The 20,850-nt window shown below is 51.5% G+C and overlaps 2 protein-coding genes across 3 annotated transcripts in view; both read left to right on the top strand.

Moving 5' to 3' along the window:
* Positions 1–9,101, top strand: part of USP4 (ubiquitin specific peptidase 4) — a 51,773-nt gene extending 42,672 nt beyond the window's left edge. For both annotated transcript variants that reach the window (XM_045992002.1, XM_045991999.1), the window contains 7 exons: positions 2,569–2,796; positions 3,945–4,015; positions 4,275–4,393; positions 4,745–4,894; positions 6,217–6,320; positions 8,061–8,149; positions 8,510–9,101. In XM_045992002.1, the coding sequence (XP_045847958.1) occupies positions 2,569–2,796; positions 3,945–4,015; positions 4,275–4,393; positions 4,745–4,894; positions 6,217–6,320; positions 8,061–8,149; positions 8,510–8,671 (923 nt within the window). In that variant the 3' untranslated portion in view covers positions 8,672–9,101. The remainder of the gene's footprint in view (positions 1–2,568; positions 2,797–3,944; positions 4,016–4,274; positions 4,394–4,744; positions 4,895–6,216; positions 6,321–8,060; positions 8,150–8,509) is intronic.
* A 378-nt stretch (positions 9,102–9,479) lies between these two features.
* On the top strand, positions 9,480–13,104 carry C20H3orf62 (chromosome 20 C3orf62 homolog; the record flags this gene model as incomplete). Its single annotated transcript, XM_045992008.1, has 3 exons — positions 9,480–10,543; positions 11,435–11,526; positions 12,552–13,104. Coding segments are annotated over 3 exons (1,422 nt in total), but the record flags the coding sequence as incomplete, so codon positions are not given.
* Positions 13,105–20,850: the final 7,746 nt, after the last annotated feature.

Here is a 20,850-nt window from a genome sequence, read left to right as displayed (position 1 = left end):
TTGGTGACTCGTGATAGCTCCCCCTGCGGGAGCAAAGCCAGCCATGGTGTGCAAAGCAGCCGGCAAGGCTGGTTGCAGGAAACCCGGAGCCCTCGCCGTCCTCCTGTGGCCAAAGGCTTGCAAGCTCATCCCTGACTGGGGAGCTGTGTCTGACCTGCATTATGGTCGTCACCCTTCTTTTTGGGGCCTCTGTGACTTAGTGGATTTATCACCATAAAACCACAAATGTCCTCCCACTTACTGCTATAACTTTTCAGTTGCAAATCCAAATGCTCAGATTTCTCCAAGACATGCACAGTCTTGGAAAGTGAGAGTTTGTATTGGAAAATGCCCATAAGGCTCTGTCCTCAGGGGATATTGCAAATGAGAAGTAATTTAGGTTGAGTGTTTAGTATAGTCCTATGTTATTTTTTTTTTTTTAAGAATTTATTTATTTATTTGAGAGAGAGAGAGACCATGAGAGGGGAGAGGTCAGAGGGAGAAGCAGACTACCCACTGAGCAGGGAGCCTGATGTGGGACTCGATCCTGGGACTCCAGGATCATGACCTGAGCCGAAGGCAGTTGCTTAACCAACTGAGCCACCCAGGGCGCCCCAGTCCTATGTTATTCTTGCCCAGAATATCATGTTCTCCTGCTAGGGATGAAGAGGAGGGTGTTTTCTGCTCCGGCCCCACATGCTGAGATGGCAGAGTAGCCATGGCGGTGTCCGAGCAGACCTGGGGTGATCCATGGGGTTCTCAGCGCTCGGGCAGTTCAAGCACTGTGATTCCTAGCTTAAAATGTGGGGTGGACTTCAACAAGTCACTTCATTCCTCTGAACCTTGGTTCACCCGTCTGTAGAATGGGATGATAACATCTGTTTCACAGAGTCGAGGTTACAATTTAATGAGATAATGTGGGGTAAAGTACCTAGCACATAGTAGATGCTCAGTTAATCATCACACCGTGGAAGTATTTGCTGTTGTTATAATTAGCCTCGCTTTGTAGACATTCTGTCTCTTACTGCTATTGCTGCAAATACTGCTTTTGAATCCTTTAATGGAGTCTTGGTGCATAGACTTCAAACTCCGTTCAATGCTGAAATTCTTCTGCATCTTTACTGCCATGGCTCCTTGTCAGGCCTGTGGTGCCTGTCTCCTGCTGATTCTCTGAGTGATCTGGGGTAGCTGCTTTCACTGGACTCCGCTTACTTTTCTCATTTATGGTACGCACAACATTAGTTTCCAAATATTGTCCGAGTAACTGGCAGCCAGTGGCATAGCCGGGAAACACAGTTTTTTTTGTTTTTTTTTTTTTTTTGGGAAACACAGTTTTTATAGTTCTGGGACTCTGTTCACTGAGCGGGGTGGAAGCAGGCTTTGGCTGTGTCCCTCTTAGGGAGCAGGTAGGGAAGTGGGGCAGGCTCACCTGGGCGGTGAAAGCGGCAGTGCAGCTTGTCTCAGGAGCCAAGTGAGCTGGTCGGAAAAAGAGTGTCTGTGAGGGCCAGGCTTGCTGTCGTAGGCCAGCTGGCTGTTGGGAACGGTGCCCCTGGGGGTCCATGTCACACCCTCATACATGGTGGTGCTGTCCTGTGACCTGAGAGGAAATTGCTGCATTGTCCTGAGCCTGACTTCGTTCCTCAGGAGCGCTCTCAAGGCAGATTGGCTTTAAAAAAGAGGATTCTTATGTTAGAACATCCTCTTTTTCTCAGAGTTTCCATGTCTTACTGCTATTTCCTGAGTATATAAACTTGATATTTTAAGTATTTTCTTCTCTTACTTTTACATCACCTTTTGGAGTTTGTCCCATCTTTGTTCAAATTACTTACCCAATACCCTGACTTTCCCCTTTCCCCCACAACAAAGAGTACCGTGGCTATGTTTATGGATCATTTTACTGCCGCCACACATACCAGTTCTCTGGAAATACCTGGGAAATGGAAGTGTGTGTCTTCAGAATGCCTGGTAAAACTCCCGAGGGACGCCTGGCTGACTTAGTCGGAAGAGCATGCGACTCTCGATCTCAGGATCTTGAGTTTGGTCCCCATGTTGGGTGTAGATTACCATGAAAAAAATCAATGAAACAAAATTCTTGAAACTCAGCAATCTCAAATGAATAATGAGAAAAAAAAGAAAAGATAGGGAGGGCCCTGTCTGCTGTGTCACCGGGACCCAGCCCGGCAACTACATTTGAGAGACTCTCACCGACTCCTTGTTGAAGGGACAGTCAGCAGTTTCTTGTAGAGGAACTGAAGGCTTTTGCTCAGTATTTGTGATCATAGTAATATTTTTAAAAGTAACTTTTAAGTTACGTTTCTTAACCCTTTGGTCCTTTTCTCTCTGTGGGTCAAATGATGAAGTTGAACGAGTCAGAGGATGTGGGTTGAAGCCCAGTCATCACACGTTAGCAGGGCCCCTCTGTATCTCACCACCTCGTGAGGGTGAATTCAGGTGCCTTGTAGGGGCTAGATGGACGTTCACGTACACGGGACAAACTGTGGGAGGAAGCACCGGAGTTAGGTATGAAGTAAAATAGTTAACATTGAAGCAGTGGCAGACTGCATACACTGGTTTTTGTTTGTGTGCCAGGAGAAGACGAAGAAGAAATGGAGCATCAGGAAGAAGGCAAAGAGCAGCTCTCAGAAACGGAAGGCAGTGGGGAGGACGAGCTGGGTGGTGACCACGGTGAGACCACCCAAAAGAAGGTCAAAGGCCAGCCCTGCCCGAAAAGGCTTTTTACCTTCAGCCTCGTGAACTCCTATGGAACAGCTGACATAAATTCCCTTGCAACTGATGGAAAACTACTTAAACTCAACTGTAAGCACTTTCTGTGACCTTTCACACTGGGCTTGGTGAGGGGGCTGAGAATCCGTCTGAAAATCCTGTTTGTACCCGGTACACGCTGCACTGGGCTCTCGCCGTCTCCCTTGAGCTCCATGAATAGACGCTTGTGTGAGCCTTGGCTTAAAGCTCCCTAAAGACTGTTCCCGAGGCCCGAGTGCCTGCCCCTGCCATCTTGCCAGGCTTGTCTCTCTGGTCCTTTCCCTCCACCGCCACCACGCTCGGGGCCTCTGCGTGGGGTTGATAACACTTCTTGTGCCTCCTGCGTGGCAGCGGACTCCTCTTGCTCATGAGACTACGTGCCTGTTTCTTCTGTTCCGTAAGACTGCTCAGGACATGTGACCCATCTAGATGATGGTCATGGATTTCATGGGCTGTTCGTTAGCTGGAGCCTGTGACGCGGGCTGCTGAGCACACGGAAGAGGCCGCGCAGGACGCGCATGGTGTGGAGAGCATGCGAGGTCAGGGAAGACCCCTGCCCCGAAGCATTTGTGTCTCCTTCACTGAAAAAGACATTAGCTTTCTCTCACTCCCTTTCTTTTTTGTTGGATCTCTTTAAAAATGTGTGTTCTTACCAGGTTTATTAAGGCGTTTTCAGGTCTTTCTCTCCCTGTCTCGGCAGCTCCCTCCTCTCTGTGAGGCCTCCTCCTCTTGTCAGTGCATTACGGATTCTGTCTCCTGCCCCCTCTCTTGCACACTGCGGCCTGGACAGTGCCTGCAGGCAGTAGGCCGGGCCCCTGTGGGCAGCACCTTGTTTTCCTTCTCTCGGGGATCTCGGGGATCAGTCGAACTCTTCCTCTGTCCTGTACCCCGTCTCAAAACAGTCTTCCGCTGTTGCATCAGGTGTTCTCATGAGTTAAGGCAGGAGGGTAAATCTGGTCGCCGTCAGTTCATCTTGGCCTCATCCCCTTCGGTATCGTATATGGTTAGCGCCTCTGGAGCTTACTGCGGCACCAAGGGAATCTTTGCCAAAAGACGTTGGGGGCTGGCTCAGGGCAGAGCATCGTCTTGCTGTGGCTGCTGAGGGAGGCAGGAGTTGATGGCGCAGCCCGAGTGTTTTCTTCTCACCGCTTCCCCGAGTGCTGGCTGTTAGTAATGAGTGACACTTGGGTCTTCCTCCACAGCTCGATCCACATTGGCCATCGATTGGGACAGCGAGACCCGGAGCCTTTACTATGACGAGCAGGAGTCTGAGGTAAGGGACTGGGGACTCCTGGTCGGGAGGAGAGCTGGGTTCTGCCCTCGCTGTGCACTTGGGTCAGTCTCACCGGTTCCCCAGCAATTTAACAAACTCTGGGTCAGACTGAGAATGGAAAGCACTGAAAGATTTTGTCATTATATGTTGAGGCTCCAGAAAATACATTATATCCTGGGCATGGGAGCTTGGGAGGCTGTGGCTTTCACCTGGGCAGAACTCATGTCCCCACGGGAAGTCAGCGCTTTGTCCCCCACAGGCCTATGAGAAGCACGTGAGCATGCTGCAGCCTCAGAAGAAGAAGAAGACTGCCGTGGCCCTGCGAGACTGCATCGAGCTCTTCACCACTATGGAGACCCTTGGGGAACACGACCCCTGGTATGCAGCCCCCCAGTCTGGGGGCGGACACTCGTGCAGCCCAGACTGAGATCTGCTGGGTCGATCTATGTACAGAGAAACCCTTTTATGGGGGTGGGGAGATATGTCACTTTTTGTCACTTCTTTACATGACTGACCCTCTATCGCAGCCTTTCTGTGCCAGTTTTCTGGACCGAGAAAGCCATTCCCCCCGACCCCCGTTTCAGAAGCTGGCTTGGAGCTGCCGCCACCTCTCCAAGCAGCCATGCGGAGTGCAGGAAAGGATGTTGTGGGATTGTGACTGTGCCTCCGTGCTTGGGGGCCCTGGCTTGCCGCCTCCCCGCTGAGTGGAGGTTTCTCTTTCCTCCTCAGGTACTGTCCCACCTGTAAGAAGCATCAGCAGGCCACTAAGAAGTTTGACCTGTGGTCCTTGCCGAAGATCCTGGTGGTCCACCTCAAGCGCTTCTCCTACAACCGATACTGGAGGGATAAGCTTGACACAGTTGTGGAATTCCCGGTCAGGTGGGTCCCTGAGCTTCGGAAAATTAAAAAGTCAGCAGGAGACCGGGGCACCGGCCGGCTGAGAGTTCTGTCACCAGAGATTGTCCTGCATTAGGATGTGTGTTGCTGGGCTGCAGGCAGTTGGACTTTGGCTGACCCCCCTCCCCATCCTCCTACCGCTGGGGAAAAGATTGTCCAGCAGAAGCGCTTCCCAGGCTCAGGGTAGCTCCTTAACTGAGCTGGGCCTCCCGTCCGTCATGGGTCCAGGGGGCCTGGGCTCAGCCGGAGGGTGCAGACACACAGGGCTGCTGCTCCAGAAAACTGGATGACTGGGGGCAGCAGCAGGGGCGCAGAGCCACCTGTCCGGTCCCTGAGGCGGAGAGTGGGACCGGCTGCCTACTTGTGTCCCCGGGTCCTAGGATGCAGAATGATGGGCCCAGGAAAGTAAGTCAACCAAGTAAGAGTTCATCCACAAAGTGTGGATTTTTTTTTTTTTTAAAGATTTTATTTATTTACTTGACAGAAAGAGATCACAAGTAGGCAGAGAGGAAGGCAGAGAGAGAGAGAGAGGAAGGGAAGCAGGCTCCCTGCTGAGCAGAGAGCCCGATGCGGAACTCGATCCCAGGACCCTGAGATCATGACCCGAGCCAAAGGCAGCGGCTTAACCCACTGAGCCACCCAGGCGCCCCCAAAGTGTGGATTTTAAAATGCTTCCTGGGGGGTGGGAGTGGAGGTAGAGAGATGGATAGAGTGTAGACAAAATGTGTTCAACTTTTCTGTATGTTCGAAATTTTTCAAAATAAAATGTTGGGAAGTGTTCTGGGATCTGTTTTGGCATTTAGCTGAAGTTTTTTTTTATTTTGTTTCTTATTTTTTATTTTTTTAAAGGTTTTATTTATTTATTTGACAGAGATCACAAGTAGGCAGAGAGGCAGGCAGAGAGAGGGGGTGGGAAGCAGACTCCCCACTGAGCAGAGAGCCTGATACGGGACTCGATCCCAGGACCCTGAGATCATGACCTGAGCCGAAGGCAGATGCTTAACCCACTGAGCCACCCAGGCGCCCCTTAGCTGAAGTTTTTATGGCTCCAGCTGTAATTTCGATCCTGACAGCCAGGATCCGCATAGCAGCTGTAGCCCTCTTGTCCGTGCCCAGAGCCCGTCCTCACCGTGGGGTGCAGTGCTTGGGCCCCAGCTGCCACGGCCTCTTCATTCGCTCCTGCTGTGGTTTGCCTTCGAGGGCTCCCGTGTTCCAGCTTCGTGCATTAAAGGGTTTGGTGGGTTACTGCTGCTTCTCTCTCTGAGTTTAATGTATTAAAGGCCATTTTTGTGTTTTGTGCTCAGAGCTCTGAACATGTCGGAGTTTGTTTGTGACCTGTCAGCGAGGCCTTATGTGTATGACCTCATTGCCGTGTCTAATCATTATGGAGCCATGGGGGTTGGCCACTGTAAGTACTGGCGTTGCTGCCTCTGACGTGTTGACATGCCCTCGGCCAGTCTCACTGGCCCTTTCCTGTGTGCCGGGCCCTGCCTTACGTGCCTTACACAGCGCCTCAGGCCTCTAGCATAAGGTGTCAGGCTTTGTTGAACTGCTGCTGGTACTGCTTCATTCTCTCTTTCTCTTTATGTTCTTTTTTTTTTAAGATCTTAGTTTTAAGTACTTTCTCCTCCCAACATGGGGCTCGAACTCATGACCCCAAGATCAGGGGTCTCATGCTCCACCGACTGAGGAGCCAGGCACCCCTGGTCTTCATATTCTTGAATCCAATAGTCCCACCTCTGGGAATCTATCCTATGGGAAGTACTTGACATTGGGAAAAAGCTTTATGCACAAAGATTCAGCTATCGTAGTGAAAAATTAGTAGCTGCATCAGTGACCCAGCAGTTGGCACTGCTTTCCACCTACGTGTTGGAAGAGCGCACAGCCACTGCAAAAGAAAATGAATGATAACATGGGGACATGCCCAGGACATGTTCAGACTTGTGTCATTGCGGAAGCCAGTATCACAGCTGTGCTAAAGCAGAAAGCAGGGAAACTTTCTCTGCTTTACCTTATCTTCCAGAATGTCTGGAATGTGTAGGTTTTTGTTTTTTAAACGATTTATTTATTTAAGAGAGATGAGAGAGAGAGGGAGAGAGCTGGGCCAGTGGGGAGGGGCAGAGGGAGAGGGACAGTAGGGACAGGCCCTCGGCAGCTTCTCCTGCATTCTTCACCCCTGGGGTAGGCGCTGTAGTGAGGGCTGAAGGGCTGGCCCCAAGTCAGTGCAGCAGGTGGAGACAAGCAAGCAGTTCTCCATTAGAGCCTGTCGTTTCGTAGTCTGGAAGGGACAGGAACTGCTCATTGCTGCTGGGATTACTGTTGTAAACACATCTTGCTGGGGAATAGTATAAAATCCAGACAGAAAGTGTTTGCTGTGGGAATGCTAGGACCACTGCGAGGAATTGTTACCCAGCCACAGACTTTTCACAGTTTCAGAGAAAGGTACATTTAAAGCGTCTTGTCCACGTCCCAGCTCTGCAAAGCCAAACGCCTAGGGTGTCCCTCACCAGGATTACCCGGAGGATACAGAGGTAGGAAGAGGCAGTAGTAGCCATCTGCTGGACCAAGTGAAGTTTGACTTGACCGGTTTTTTTGAGAGCCATTTTTGCTAAAATCTTAAACTATCAGCTTCCTTTGTGGGTCCCTTGGCTCTGGATGATTACTTACAGCCATCCTGAAGATTGATACAGGATTTCTCTATTCTTTTGATTAGTTTCCCAAATTTACAGCTAAGCCTTGGTCCCTGACAGCTCCATTCTTACCACCACCCTGCCTTTTTTTTTTTTAAGGGCAGGAGGGAGAGAGATTATGAGAGGGGGAGAGACGATCTTAAGCAGGCTACATGCCCAGCATGGAACCTAGCTCAGGGCTCAAAATCACAACCCTGAGATCATGACCTGAGCTGAAATCAAGAGTCAGATGCTTAACTGGCTAAGCCCACCAGGGTCCCTACTTTTACCCTTTTTGAGGAAGAACACATTTCAGAAAAAGATGAGTTATCTTTTAGTTGTCACCTGCAAATTACTTTTAATTTCAGGGCCTTTGTTTTATTTTTTTAGAGTTTTATTGTTGTTTAGTGCAAGCCTAATAAACTGGCCAGATGAGTTCTCTGGTGATTGCTAGAGGTATTTTCTTTGTTGACTTGCAGACACTGCATACGCGAAGAACAAACTGAACGGGAAATGGTATTATTTTGATGACAGCAACGTGTCCCTGGCCTCTGAGGATCAGATAGTGGTGAGTAGGCTCTAGTGCTTGATTCCTCCTCTTACCTGATGGATTAAAAGCTGAGAAGGGTCTCCCGGGCTATCCTGATGTGACAGTGGGAGCTAGGAGTGGTAGACAAAAGAGCTGACTGCTCTTCCTTCCAGAACCCTTGCTAAATGAGAAGCTTCACTCTCCGGGTTTGGTCGCAGGCACCGGCCCTTCCCCACTCTCTGAGCAGGGTCACCTTCCTGGTTGCCTCTGTGCATGGTGGCACAGGGCAAGATGGCAGAGCCCTGAGAAAAAAGCCCTGTTTTGAATAGTGAGCAAAAAGCTGGGAGAATGGGTGATCATTCCAACCGGTGAATGGACTTTTCCCCTCTTGTGTTTTAGACAAAAGCAGCTTATGTGCTATTTTACCAACGTCGAGATGATGAATTTTATAAGACGCCTTCAGTCGTCGGTTTTCCTGGATCCTCTGAGGGAGGGACAAGCCCAGGCAGCTCGCAGCAGGGCACGGGGGAAGATGAGGCTTGCAGCATGGACACCAACTGATGCTGCCTCCGAGACCCTGCTGCCCCTCAGCACCAGTGTAATCCCCCAGGAGAACATCTTTGACACTCTGAAGACTACTAGTGTTCCGTCTAAAAACCAGATGAGGAAATCCCCTTCTTTTATGAGCAGAAGAAAAAAAAGACCCTGTTTGCTCAGAAGGGTTATGTCAAGAGGCTGAATTATTTTTCTTTTTATACAGGTGGTGAGAAATTTCTGTAAGACCTGTGGAGCTGGAAAGTGGGGGGTTGGGAGGGGGGTGCACAGTGGAATAAGGCCGAGGAATTCCAAAGAATGGACAGGAACACTGTCATAGAGTGCGGTGGCCACGAAGACCCACTGCAGGCCGCCCTGAGTTCCTGGATTTATCATTCTGGTGCTGGTTCCTGGTCACCCCAGCAGTCTGCCCACAGTAAACCAAGCCTCCAGTTCACTTGATGTTGTCCCCTTCTCCCTTGCTGTGCACTGACATGGGTTTATAATTCCCTCAAAATTGGTCCCTGAAGCCCATTTCTGTTTCCCTTTGAGCCATCTTGGAATTTCCAGCTTCCTTCCCCGTAATGAAATGAAGATATTTGGTGTTGGGGTCTCCCGCCCCTCAGTCTCTTGTGGAACCTAGCAGTTCTGTTATGTCCCTCAACATCCTTGATGAATTAAGACGGTTGGAGACGGGGTGGCGCTTTTATTAGGTATCACTTAAAAGAAGTTGGTACACAAAACTTCTGGGTCCAGTAGCCCACCCAGTTTCTCTCCACGTTGGCTTGAGAATGGGAACCTTTCCCTTCTCGCCGACTTTGGTAAGAAATGAAATTATGCTCCCCCCACCCAGCGGTTTCTGGTTGGTCTTGCCCCCCGCCCCCGCATCCGGCTGCGTCCCTCGCTGGTGGGGTGGGGGGGCCTCGCTTCCGCTGTGGCCGAGTGGGTTTTAAGAGGTGGTCGGTCCGGGCATTCTAGCCTGACCTTTAACCTTGGCAGGGGTGGGGGGGGCAGGGAACGCCATTCTCGGGCACGCGACCGGCCGGGGCGTGTGCGGCGACCGTTGGCCTGGGTGGCGGTGTGGCCGCACTGGCGGGTGAGGACGCGCCGGTGGACCTTCCGCCCAAGGGCCGGCTGTGGGCTGCGGGCGAGGGCAGAGAGGGGCTGCAGAGGCGGCTGGGCCGGGCGGCAGGAGTGGGCGGGCGGGAGGGCGGGGAGCCGGGGAAGGCGGGGCTGGGCGTCCCTGGGGCTCGAGTCCGACTGCTGGTTCCTCTGGGAGATCCGCGGGCCACACCCGCCACCTGGGCAGGAGGGCGCCCGGAGTGTGGGTTCCTCTGCCCTCTGGCCGGTGGCGTGGATCACGCTGCAGGAGATGCGCCCTTTGGGGGTGGTTTGGAACTTCGTCTGTAACGTTATTCTCGTGTTGTTCTTCCAATGTGCATTTCCAATGTGTTACGTAATAAAGACATGGTCGCTTTTAGGGGAAATGTCTGAAAAACTGCGAAGATGCAGAAAGGAGCTGACTGCGGCCATTGACCGGGCCTTTGAAGGCGTCAGTCATTCCCAGGAGTGCTCGGGCCGGCCGAGGCTGGAGCTGGACGCCGCGCCGCTCTCCTTCCCCCTCCCCGGGCACCGGCTCCTCTGCAGGAGGCACCCGCAGGCGGTCTGCTCCTCCTCCGCGGCTCCCTTCCTTCCAGTCCCGTGCGCTCCTGAGAACGAGAGCCCTGCCTTTGCGCCAAACCATGCCCCAGTGAATGCAAAGCCACAGGCTTCATGCCCGAAAAGAAAACCTCTGACCAGTAAGGAAAACGTATTGATGCATTCCTCCATTTTGGCACCCGAAAGACAGTTCTGGAGAGCCGCGGGAGACGGGGAGAACTGGAGAAAAGACAGCCTAAGGTGATTCCAACTTGACAGTGTAAAAAGTTAGAGTCAGGGGCCCCCCCGTTTCTGCAAATGTGCAGGTTCTGAGTTGAGTGCAGCACGGCTTCTGCCTGCCCCTAGGACTGCCAGACCCTTCCTAGAGACCACTCTGCCGGTCCCACAGTGATAGTGAACGTTAGAGAACCCGATTCTAAGTCACTTTGTTGTTCATACTGCAGAAAGGAAAATCTCCATTCCAGTGTCCGTGCTAGGGAGAGGCCAGATGGGTGGCTGGTCCCTACTTCCTGCTTTCATCCTTGCTTCTGCGCTCTTCACCCCCTCCCCAACCTACCCCCTCCCCACCTCATGAGGTGTTAGACCTCATGTTAAGATCTCCCTTAGACCTCTTTTTCCCTGATAGCTTTAAAGTTTCTCTATTTACATAATGTCTACAACGTGGGGCTCAGACTCACCACCCTGAGACCAAGAGTCACATGCTCTTCTAACTAAGCCCGCCAGGTGCCCCTGTCCCCGGTAAGGTTTAAACTGCCTGGTTCTAGGCACCTTGAGCTGGAGCAAGGATGACTATATGGGATGGACCTTCAGGGTCCTGCCATCTTGGCTGCCCTGGAAGCAGCGAAGGAAGAAGCCATTGAGTGGGTCCTGTTCTGACATGTGAATACGGGCGTTTGTAGGCAGGAAGGCACGTCACAAAGGTGCTGTCACGAGTGCGCTGTCAGCAACGCTCGTGAGTCGCGAGGATATTATTAGTCGACTTCACTGACTCGGCAGTTTCCAGTCATCTCTGTAATCACAGCATAGTTACCAGTATGTTTTTAAGATGAACACTGAGCTCCCCACAAGGTTTTCTTTGAAGAGGCTCTAACCCTCCACCTTTTCTTCTTTTTTTCCACCTGGGGGTTGCAGGAAAGATATGGAGAAAGAGTTGAAGGTTGACTCAAACATGCCACTCAGCAATTCTAGCCAAGAGGTCACAAAAGATCTGCTTGATATGATCGGTGAGTACAAAGGGCAGACCTGTCCCCTCCTTGGGAGAACAGGTCCTTCACGCAGGCCCCTGAGTTGGCAGGTGTCTTTAAAACCACCCTCTCAGTTCTCATCCGTCTACATGGTGCCTCTGTTTTGCCCACGGCAGGCTCTCTGCACAGGGCCCTCATGCAGCTGATAGCCGGTGGAGTCACATGGGAATCAGGTCATTTCATAAATGTCTGGTTACAGTGAATCCCTGGGCATAAGGGACAGTTGTCCCCAGGACTTGGCGGTTGAGCTTAGATCTGGACACAGGACAGAGGCAAAAATGGGGTGGGGGGTGGTCCCCGAAGATTAGAAGGAAAGTTAGAAACTCACGTCTCCCCTGTAACGCCAACACCCAGAGAAAGCCAACGTTAACAGTGCTGGAGCTCCTGCCAGAGGTTTTTTCCTACACATCTGTACATTCTGTGTGGGAACTGTGTATTTTTGTATGCTCTTTTTTTCAAACGACTCACACTGCTCAGTGGACAGACAGTCCCCAGTTAAGGGCACTGCCTGAACCTCTTGGCTCTGGAAGGGCCTCCAGGTTCTAAGGGATAAAGGGAGGGCTGGTGGGAGGAGAGGCTCCCCTGAGGCCACAGAGCAAGACACCTACCGAGCCACTGGGCAGAGGGAGCTGGAGTCCTCTGCCTCGGCTCACCACCCCCCACTCCTTGCCAGCCCCAGGCAGCAGTCTGATTCCACTGAAGACTCCATTTTTCTCACAGGATGTGTTGCCCTGCCTGCAGGTCAGGGAGTTCCCTAAGATCCAAGACAAGCCCAGACATGTCTGAGTCCTCCTTCCTGGGGTACCAGTGGGTAGTTGGGCTCAATAAACGCAGAGCCAGAGGGGTGGGCACCAAGACCACCTTAGCATCTGGGGTTCAGTCTGGCAACCCACCTGCCCTGACATCCCCGGAGAGGGCTGCCCATTGTGGGTTTTCACTGGTGCCTGGAACGTCTCCTGAAACGTCTCACTGGAATCGTAATGCCGAATGTTCTTATTTTTAAGACCATACGAGCATCCGAACTATTGAGGAGTTGGCTGGGAAACTAGAATTTGAAAACGAGCTGAACCGTGTGTGTGGCCGCTGCGGAGATTCGCCCTTCAGGGAGGAGGCCTGGGCCTTGCTTGTGGACGAGAGCCCTCAGAAGGCCCCGGAGAGCGAGCCCGGCAGCCTCAAGCAGGCTTTCGACGATCACAATATCGTGGAGACTGTGCTAGACTTGGAGGAGGACTACAATTTGATGAGCTCTTTCAAATACCAGGTTGAGTAAGGACGGCTGACTGGAGCTTTGGTTCTTTCCAGGAGCAGGCTGCCGTTCGGGCAGTGGTCGGCGTCCTGGGGGCCTCTGCCTCGTACGTGGCCGGCAGCATTAGAGAATGCCACACCCTTTAACTTGCACTTGTGTCCCTTTTTGAGCTGAAAGCCCAATTTTTTTATTCTGTTGTTTTGAATTGTTTCTCACTGTTGATTTTTTTTTTCACTTTTCTTGACATCTAAACTGTGTTTTTGATTGGTATTTAATACACCCAGTACCCAAGGCAGGTGCTGGTCGTGGCCTCTGCTCTCCCAGTGTTCTTTTCCGTGGGCCCCTGAAGAAGTACTGGGACCACAACCAGGGTGGGCTTTGTGTACCCCCTGGGACCAGCCCAGGCCAGCCCAGCCCACACAGACCGTGGCCCACAGCCCTCCTCCCCTTGCACGCCTTGCACACGTGGCTGGCTGTTCTCTGCCTGGGCTCCAGACCACCCTCCCCTCGGCACCCCCAATGCTGACCCTGCTCAGCTTGAAGACTGCTGCTGGGGCCTCATGGTTGTGTTGGAGGGGCTGACCCCCACCTGATGGGACATCCCATGAGGCCTCCCCACCACACGCCCCACATCGGACACCTCGGCCCCCAACACAGGGCAGTGGGAGAAAAAAGTAAGCGCAGGTCCTGCCCATCCACCTTCATGCCTGAGGCCTCACGCGTCCCACGCTGGGCCCGGAGACCCTGGAAGCCACAGGTCTTGGGGCAAGAAGGGGCAGGGACAACGAAGGAGCTCGACTTAAAAGCCTGGCAGCAAAAGCCCAGTGGGGCTGGCTCCAGCCATACCCCTGGGAAGAAAGGACAAGGACATCATCAGGAAGGGAGGCAAGCTTTGGTGCCTCCCGGAGACAGAGCCTCAGAGAAGTGCCCGCCTTCTGGGCTCAGATGGGCTGCATGGGAGTGAGGAGGCTGGCACAGGGGCTATTGGTAAAACCCAAAGAACTGGGAAGGAAGGCCCCATGGCCAAGGGGTCCCCTTGCCAGGCTTTCTTTTAGGCTACAGATCTAAGCACAGGGCAGGCTGCAAAGCCAGGGGCCCAGGTCTGGTGACTCCCGCTCCCCAGCAGGGTGGCCGTGTCATGGGATGGGCCTCCCCATGGGAAGGGCCTCGGGACAGCCACCCCCACTGCCCTACCTGGGGCAGAGGGCGACAAGATTAACCCGAGGCTCCTCCCCAGCCACCCTACACTCAGTCCCCACAGCCGCCTCAGTAAGCACTCATGCCCCCGTGGGGTTGGGGAGTTTCCTCTCCCTTAGCAGGAAGGACAGGAGCAATGAGGAGAAAGGCTCAGAGCATCCTGGGAGGCCCTGCTCAGGTGTAGGGTGGTCTGTGCGCGGAGAGATGTCTACCTGATACCGGAGAAAGCAGGGCTCGCGACAGTGCGTTCCGAATAGTAAGTGCTGATGTGGACAGTCTCCCGGGTGGCGCTTAATCCCGCCTAATCCCACCCCATCCCTTCACCAGCCCTTGATGCTGGACTCAGTGACTCACTTCCTAGGAACAAAGGGAAAAAGAAAAAACATTTTTTTTTTCCTAAAGATTTTATTTATGTGGCAGAAAGAGAGAGGGAGCTTGCACAAGCAGGGGGAGCAGCAGCAGCGGGAGAAATGGGCTCCCTGCTCAGCAGGGAGCCCAGTGCAGAGCTCGGTCCCAGGTCCTGAGGCGAAGGCAGACACCTAACCAACTGCGCCACCCAGGCTCCCCAAATCCGTAAATTTCTATGGAGAAGCCTGACGGCACCCAAACAAGTGATAAAGGGGACACCACCAGTGATGTCGTGTGGATGCCACACCCTACCCCCACCTCCCAGCCATAGGGAGCAAGGAGAAGGGAGCTCCACTTCCTTTGGCTTCTTACCCAAAGCCCATGTTCCCGGTCTAATCACAAGCTAAACGGCCGACAAGCCCAGGCTGGGGAGGTCCTGCAGGACGCCCGGCCGGCACTCCAGACTGTCAAGGTCATGAAGAACAAGGAAAGACTCCAAACCCGTCACAGACTAGTGAAGACTAAGGAGACACACTGATTGTCCTCGTGGTAGTCGGGATTGCATCGGGGAGCAGAACGAAGATGATGGAAAAACCGGCGAAGTCTAAACAAAGGCCAGAGTTCATGTATTTTTCTCAGCTTTGACTAAACGTGCCTCAGTTATGTAAGACGAGGGGAAACTGGGTGAAGGGTGGATACAAACTGTCATTGCAACCTTCCTGTAAATCTAGTTATTCCGAAACTTCAAGCGTATTTATTTTTCGGAAAGTGCACTTGCTCTCCAGTTTGTACAGATGTGTGTGAGCACAGCATGTGCCGGAGATTGTTACGGAGGGACAAGGGGGTTTGTCTTTTTTTCCCCCTTGTCCATATTTTTTAATTTATTTGCAGTGGACATGCATGGCTTCTTAAAGCCCTCATCTCCACCAACCAGCCACGGGTATCCCTACCCGCTGACTGCCCAGAACTGACTTTCACAGTCCCCAGAAGCTGGAGCAGAGGCCAGACCCGCAATGGGAGAACTCATAGGACCTTGACCTTGAGGATGCGGGGTCCAGGGACTAGAAGCTCTAGGTCTCTCTTGGAGCTGCTGCTCAGCATTCCATTCTGGCTCCCCCAGGGTCTTTGCACAGGGAGTGGGCGCTGGGAATGGGGGCTTAGCCCTAAGCATAGAAGACTGAAAAAAAAGGAAAGGATTAGAGGAGACTGTAGAGGAGACTTTGGTCCTTGAGAACAAGGGCCAGCATGGGGGAGGGACCCAGCTCTCCCTGGTGGGACAGACAGACTAATTGCTATTTTAGCTAAGACTTTATGTAAAAATTCAGATTTACCAGAGGGGTAATTCGTCCTGGGATCCTTGAATGAGGAGGTTTTCCTCACTGTAGAAACACAGCTATTCAGTTAAAGCAGGTGAGCCCTGAGCCTCTGGCTCTCCAGTCCCAGATTAACAGGGGGAGCCATATGGCTATTTCCCTGGTGACATGGACTCCTGTCTCCATATCCCTGACTCTCTGAAGTGCCCCCAAGGAGACCTTCCTGCCTTTGTCATTTGCTTTACTAGGCAGATGTGTGCTCACACACGTACAGCGGGGGTGTTCGGGGAGTGGGGCTCCAAGGACTTAGCTAGAAGGGGAACAGGAGTCTAGAACATTTATTTTAATACAACTTCCTCAGGTTTTCAGGGGGCTGGGACCAAAGGCTTCTCAGGGAGACAATGATAGTCATATTTGAGAAACTAAAAATGTTTTACGTCATTTGGTTCTCTCCCCCGCAGCTCATCTTGGCAAACCAAACAATCACTGAATTGTTTCCGTGGAAACACCAAACTGTGATTTGGATTAGCAGACTCAAAATAGAAACAAGGCAACCTCAAGAATAAATAGGAGCTTTGGAACCTGCTAGTCACAAACTGCAAATTCAAGCCACAGCACAAGGCACGTGAGAAGTGGGGCCCATCTAGCCCTATAAGAGGTCTCCAGGTCCCCTGGCTGCATCCCACCAGTGTCCCTGCCCAAGCCACTAGGAAGCAGCTCTATATACAGACTAGTAAGACTTTGTAAGGTGGGAGCTGGTCCGCAGAAGCTCCTAGGACCTGCTGGGGGGCAGGCAAGGACGGCTGAGGAAGAAGGGGTAGGAAAAAGGAGAGACGAGCCAATGGTTGAGTGAAGGTCAGCAAGGAGCAGAGGGCCACAGCTAAGGCCTGAGAGCCGAGCAGCTGTTCTTTCAAAAGGACAATTTAGGGATGGCAATGGGCTGGAAATGTTGACCCTGGCTTCAGCTTCGTCCCGATGGCCACGTTCTCCACATTCCTGGACATGGCTATCTAGCCACGTGGGACTAAAGTCTGAAATCTTGCCAGGTGAGCTCTGGGGGCGCTTCCGGTTAGTAAGCCTCTGCTTCTGTGAGGCTTCAGCCGGCTCAACCAGGAACTGGGGCCTGCCTTCTCATCTCGGGTCTCCAGGCTCCCCTCCCCCTGCCTCCTGCTCCCTCTCACTGGGGGACTAGGAGAGCTACCTCCCGGCCCACCTGTTCTGACTCCTTGGACCTCCACTTCTAATCCCAGGGCAAACCGCAAGGGGATCAGAGACCCGGCAGAAGGGAACAGAAAACCTGGGGGCATGTGTCCCTCCCCTGTGCACCCAGGAATGTGCTGGTAGGGCAGCGACACCATCCTCCCACTGGAGGAGTTAGTGATCAAAGAAATTGAGGAAGAGATTTGCAAAAGAGGCCTAACTCAGGCCAATCTCCCTCTTCTTGAAGCCAGGTTGGGACTCACTGGGTGTCAGCGTGCCACCTCCTCCCGCTGAACCCCGGGACGTTTAATATGGCAGTGACCAGTGAAGAAGGCACTCAGACGACAGAGGCCACTGCACCTGATTGCAGATAATTACTGAAAAGGCTTTCATGGCAAGACTGTCTGAGGCTCTGGCAATCTGCTTTCTCCCTGGAGTATGTGGGAGAATGTTAATATTTTATGTTCCAGATAAATATTTATAGGGTAGACAAAGTTTTACTTAGGAAATCTACTTGACAATGAATCCTAGCCTTAGTGGGGAAGGACTCTCTGTGCTCGGCCAGCTGGAAGATGACTGATTTGATGAAGGGTTTTGGCCTAAGGCCTGGCATGAAAAAATTTTCAAAACCGCTCAACCCTTGTCGGAAGCAACTATCTTCTTTTGAGTGCAGAAAGGCTACATTCTGGGCACTCTGGGTGGAGAAGGGTTGCTGGCATCTGGCCAGGGAGAGAAGAGGCCATACTGCGGGAGACCCCCTCATCAGGAGCCCTTTGGAACTTCTGAGACAAAATGCTAAAAAGGGAGGTTGCAAGGGGATGCTGGAGAGAACTGACTTAGGGACGGCGCTGCAGGGAGCTGTTCAAATGGCGAGTGAGAAATCTCCGCTCTCAGTATTTGTCAAGTGTGTGCTCGTGTCAGACACTCTTCCAGATGCCGGGGGTACTGCAGGGGTGAGGCACACGCTCTTATTGCTTTTATACCGCCTCCCCTCCCCGCCCCACCCAGCAAGGCAGGTAAAACATAGGTGTGCACATCAGTACACCATTTGAGATGGAGCTGTGGGAGAAAATTACAACAAGGGAAGGCAATGGGCAGTGAGTAAGGCAAGCTTCTACAGAAAAGGTCACAAAAAGACCTCTCTGTAGGTGACATTTAAATTGATACTTGAATGTCAAGACAATTAGGTGATGTGGTTGGCTGGGGTCATTGTCAGAGGGAGGCAGCCCTAGGTGGCTCTCTGGGCTCTAGGTCCCTAGACCTCCCACGACACCCACCCCCTGCCCCCCACCGTGGAGCCACATCTCTCTTAGCATCCGAAGAGCCAAAAACGTTGTGTGCTCTGGGGATGTGCCTGGGCTATGTCACGCTCACCAAATCTGGCAGGAACACAGTTAAAAAAAAAAAAAAAAAGTCTTAGGAATAAAATAAGAAACAGAATATCCTTTCCTGATGATTACCAGAGACAGGCAGTGTAATTTTAATTAACCCAAGCTTGTTAGGAGATAAATTTACTGCTCTTTCTACAAAACACCCAGCTCAGGGAACATTGAGTCACTTGATCTTTGACTCCATAACACAGAAAGAAATACTTCTGAAGAAATACACGATTTCGTAACTCACAGCAGAATCAAAGAACAGAGGGTCCTGCTTTGGCATTTCAGAGTTAGACAGACCCTTCAATGAGAAGGCCACAGTCATAAATATTAATGGAGTTCTCAACAAGTTCTAAACTTTGAGTTAAAACAATTAAACTGTTCTTTTTCTTTTTAATTTTTTAAAGATTTGAGAGAGAGAGAGAGCACGAGCAGGGGGAAGGGAAGAGGGAGAGGGAGAAGTAGGCTCCTTGCTAAGCTGAAGGCAGCTGCTTAACTAACTGAGCCACCCAGGCACCCCAAAATGATTAAACTTTTCAACTTAGAGTAATAAAAGATTTCCAGATACAAACCCCTATGGTCTACAAGCCTTATGCTAACCACATAGCAGCCACCTGTAGTCAAGTTTGAGAAGGGCTGGAAGGAACCCATGGCGGGGCTGGGCCCCTTCCTCTCATGCTTTCCTTGCACAAACAGAGGAAGCCAGTGGGGAAGGCTGTAGGGGCTGGCAGAGGGCAGGGTAAACATCCAGTGAGACATCCAGCGAGGCTCACAGGGAGAGAAAAAGCCAAGCAGCCTGAGAGGGAGTCCAAGTCTACTCCCTTGGCCTTGGAAAGGGGCTGCTGCCATTGCCTGTGGCTCCCAGCTACAGGCCACAGGACGTCCTCGGTCTGGAAACCGGAGTAAGAGCAGCTTAGGCTGGTGCCTGGTATCCCTGTCAAAGGTGTCGAAGGCAAATTAAGCTCAGACTTTTGTGCGACACACCCCCTTGAAAATGAATGCAAAAATAAGAAAAAAATCAAGGACCATTGCTTTCTATAATGGTCCACTCAGAGGCCCTAGAGTCATTTACTCTTGCCTTGAAAATGGGCAACGACACAGAACTAGAGGGTATTATGCTAAGCGCAGTAAGTCAGAGAAAGACAAATATATCCTTTCACTCATATGTAGGATTTCAGAAACAAAACAGATGAACATAGGGGAAGGAAAGGAAAAATAAAATCAGAGCTGGAGACAAACCATAAGAGACTCTTAACTCTAGGGAACAAACAGGGTTGCAGGAGGGCACGGGGTGGAGGATGGGGTAACTGGGTGAGGCTTTAAGGAGGGCACGTGATGTAAGGGGCGCTGGGTGTTACATGCAACTGATGAGTCACTTGACTCTACCCCTCAATTAATGACACACTGTATGTTAATTAATCTGAATTTAAGGGGTATTAAAACAAGAAAATGAGCAGATTCTGGAAGCCAATCCAACCAGTGAGGATTTTTACTTTCAAACAATAAAGGAAGAGAAACCAGTCTGAGTAGGGTGCTATTTATCAAAGTCATCTTGGGAAAAGCCTACAGGTAAAAAGATGGTATCTCTTTTATCCATTTGATTACGTTGATGGGATATCCCTTCAATAAACTTAATGAAAAAAATATACTTCTAAGTGTTTTGTTTTTTGTGGGTTTTTTGAGACAGCGAGCATGCAGGGGGAGGCGCAGAGGGAGACAGAGAGCTTAAGCAGGCTCCACTCTCAGTGCCGAGCCACATTCCAGCTCAGTCTCAGAACCTGAGAGGAAGACCTGCACCGAGTCTGATGCTTAACCAGCGGAGCCACCCAGATGCCCCCCAAAAACATGCTTTTACATGTTTTTTATGTTTTATTTTTTATTACAAAAGAAATGTGTAACAAAAATTCAAAACTCTCTGTAAGAAAGCCAAAGTCTCATATAAGCCCAATGCTCTCCAGAAATATTACTGGACCCTTAGATGCTCTCATTTGCTTGAAGAATGGTTGAAAACAGGGTGCGGGAAAACAGCCAAGAAGAAAACTGGGACTGTGTGCTTGTGTACAGCAGCCTTCTGGGCATTTGTTGGGTGCGGGTCACCTCTCTTCCACTGGCAGCTTAACAGTCTCTGTTTCTCTGTGCACGAGAAGACAGATTTAGTGTGTTCTGTAATAATAGATCCACTGATCAAAAAATGCAAGCACTCTGACAGTAAAATTGGGTAAAAATAACAAAAAAAATACTGAGGCCTGGAAAAGTATTGATTATGTGTAGGAAATACTGTGAAGACCAAAAATGTTGTGTTGGGGAGTCACGCTGTCACAACGGTTCTGTGGGAACACCGCTGCCACTCACTAGCCCTCCTCTTTCACGAAACCACACGCTGCTCCTGATTCCCTGCACCCAGGCTGCTGGCCCAGCTCTGCACCACCGTCTTCACACACTTCCCTCCAATAAATAAGGACGCAGGCAGCTCTCACGCCTCTCACGGGCAGCACCGGGTACCCAGCAGGCCAGATCTGCTCCGCCAGCCCCGCACCCGTCCTGCACTGACCCTAGCAGGGCCCCTGAGCCTGCATGCTGCCGGCAGGGACTTCCTGCTGTTAGCCGGCCTCAGTGTGCGATC

This window comes from Meles meles, chromosome 20 (genome assembly GCF_922984935.1).
Source record: "Meles meles chromosome 20, mMelMel3.1 paternal haplotype, whole genome shotgun sequence".
In the NCBI taxonomy this organism is placed as follows: domain Eukaryota; kingdom Metazoa; phylum Chordata; class Mammalia; order Carnivora; family Mustelidae; genus Meles; species Meles meles.
The sequence above is the reverse complement of the archived record's forward strand: the minus strand, read 5'-3'. Positions and strand labels throughout refer to the sequence as shown.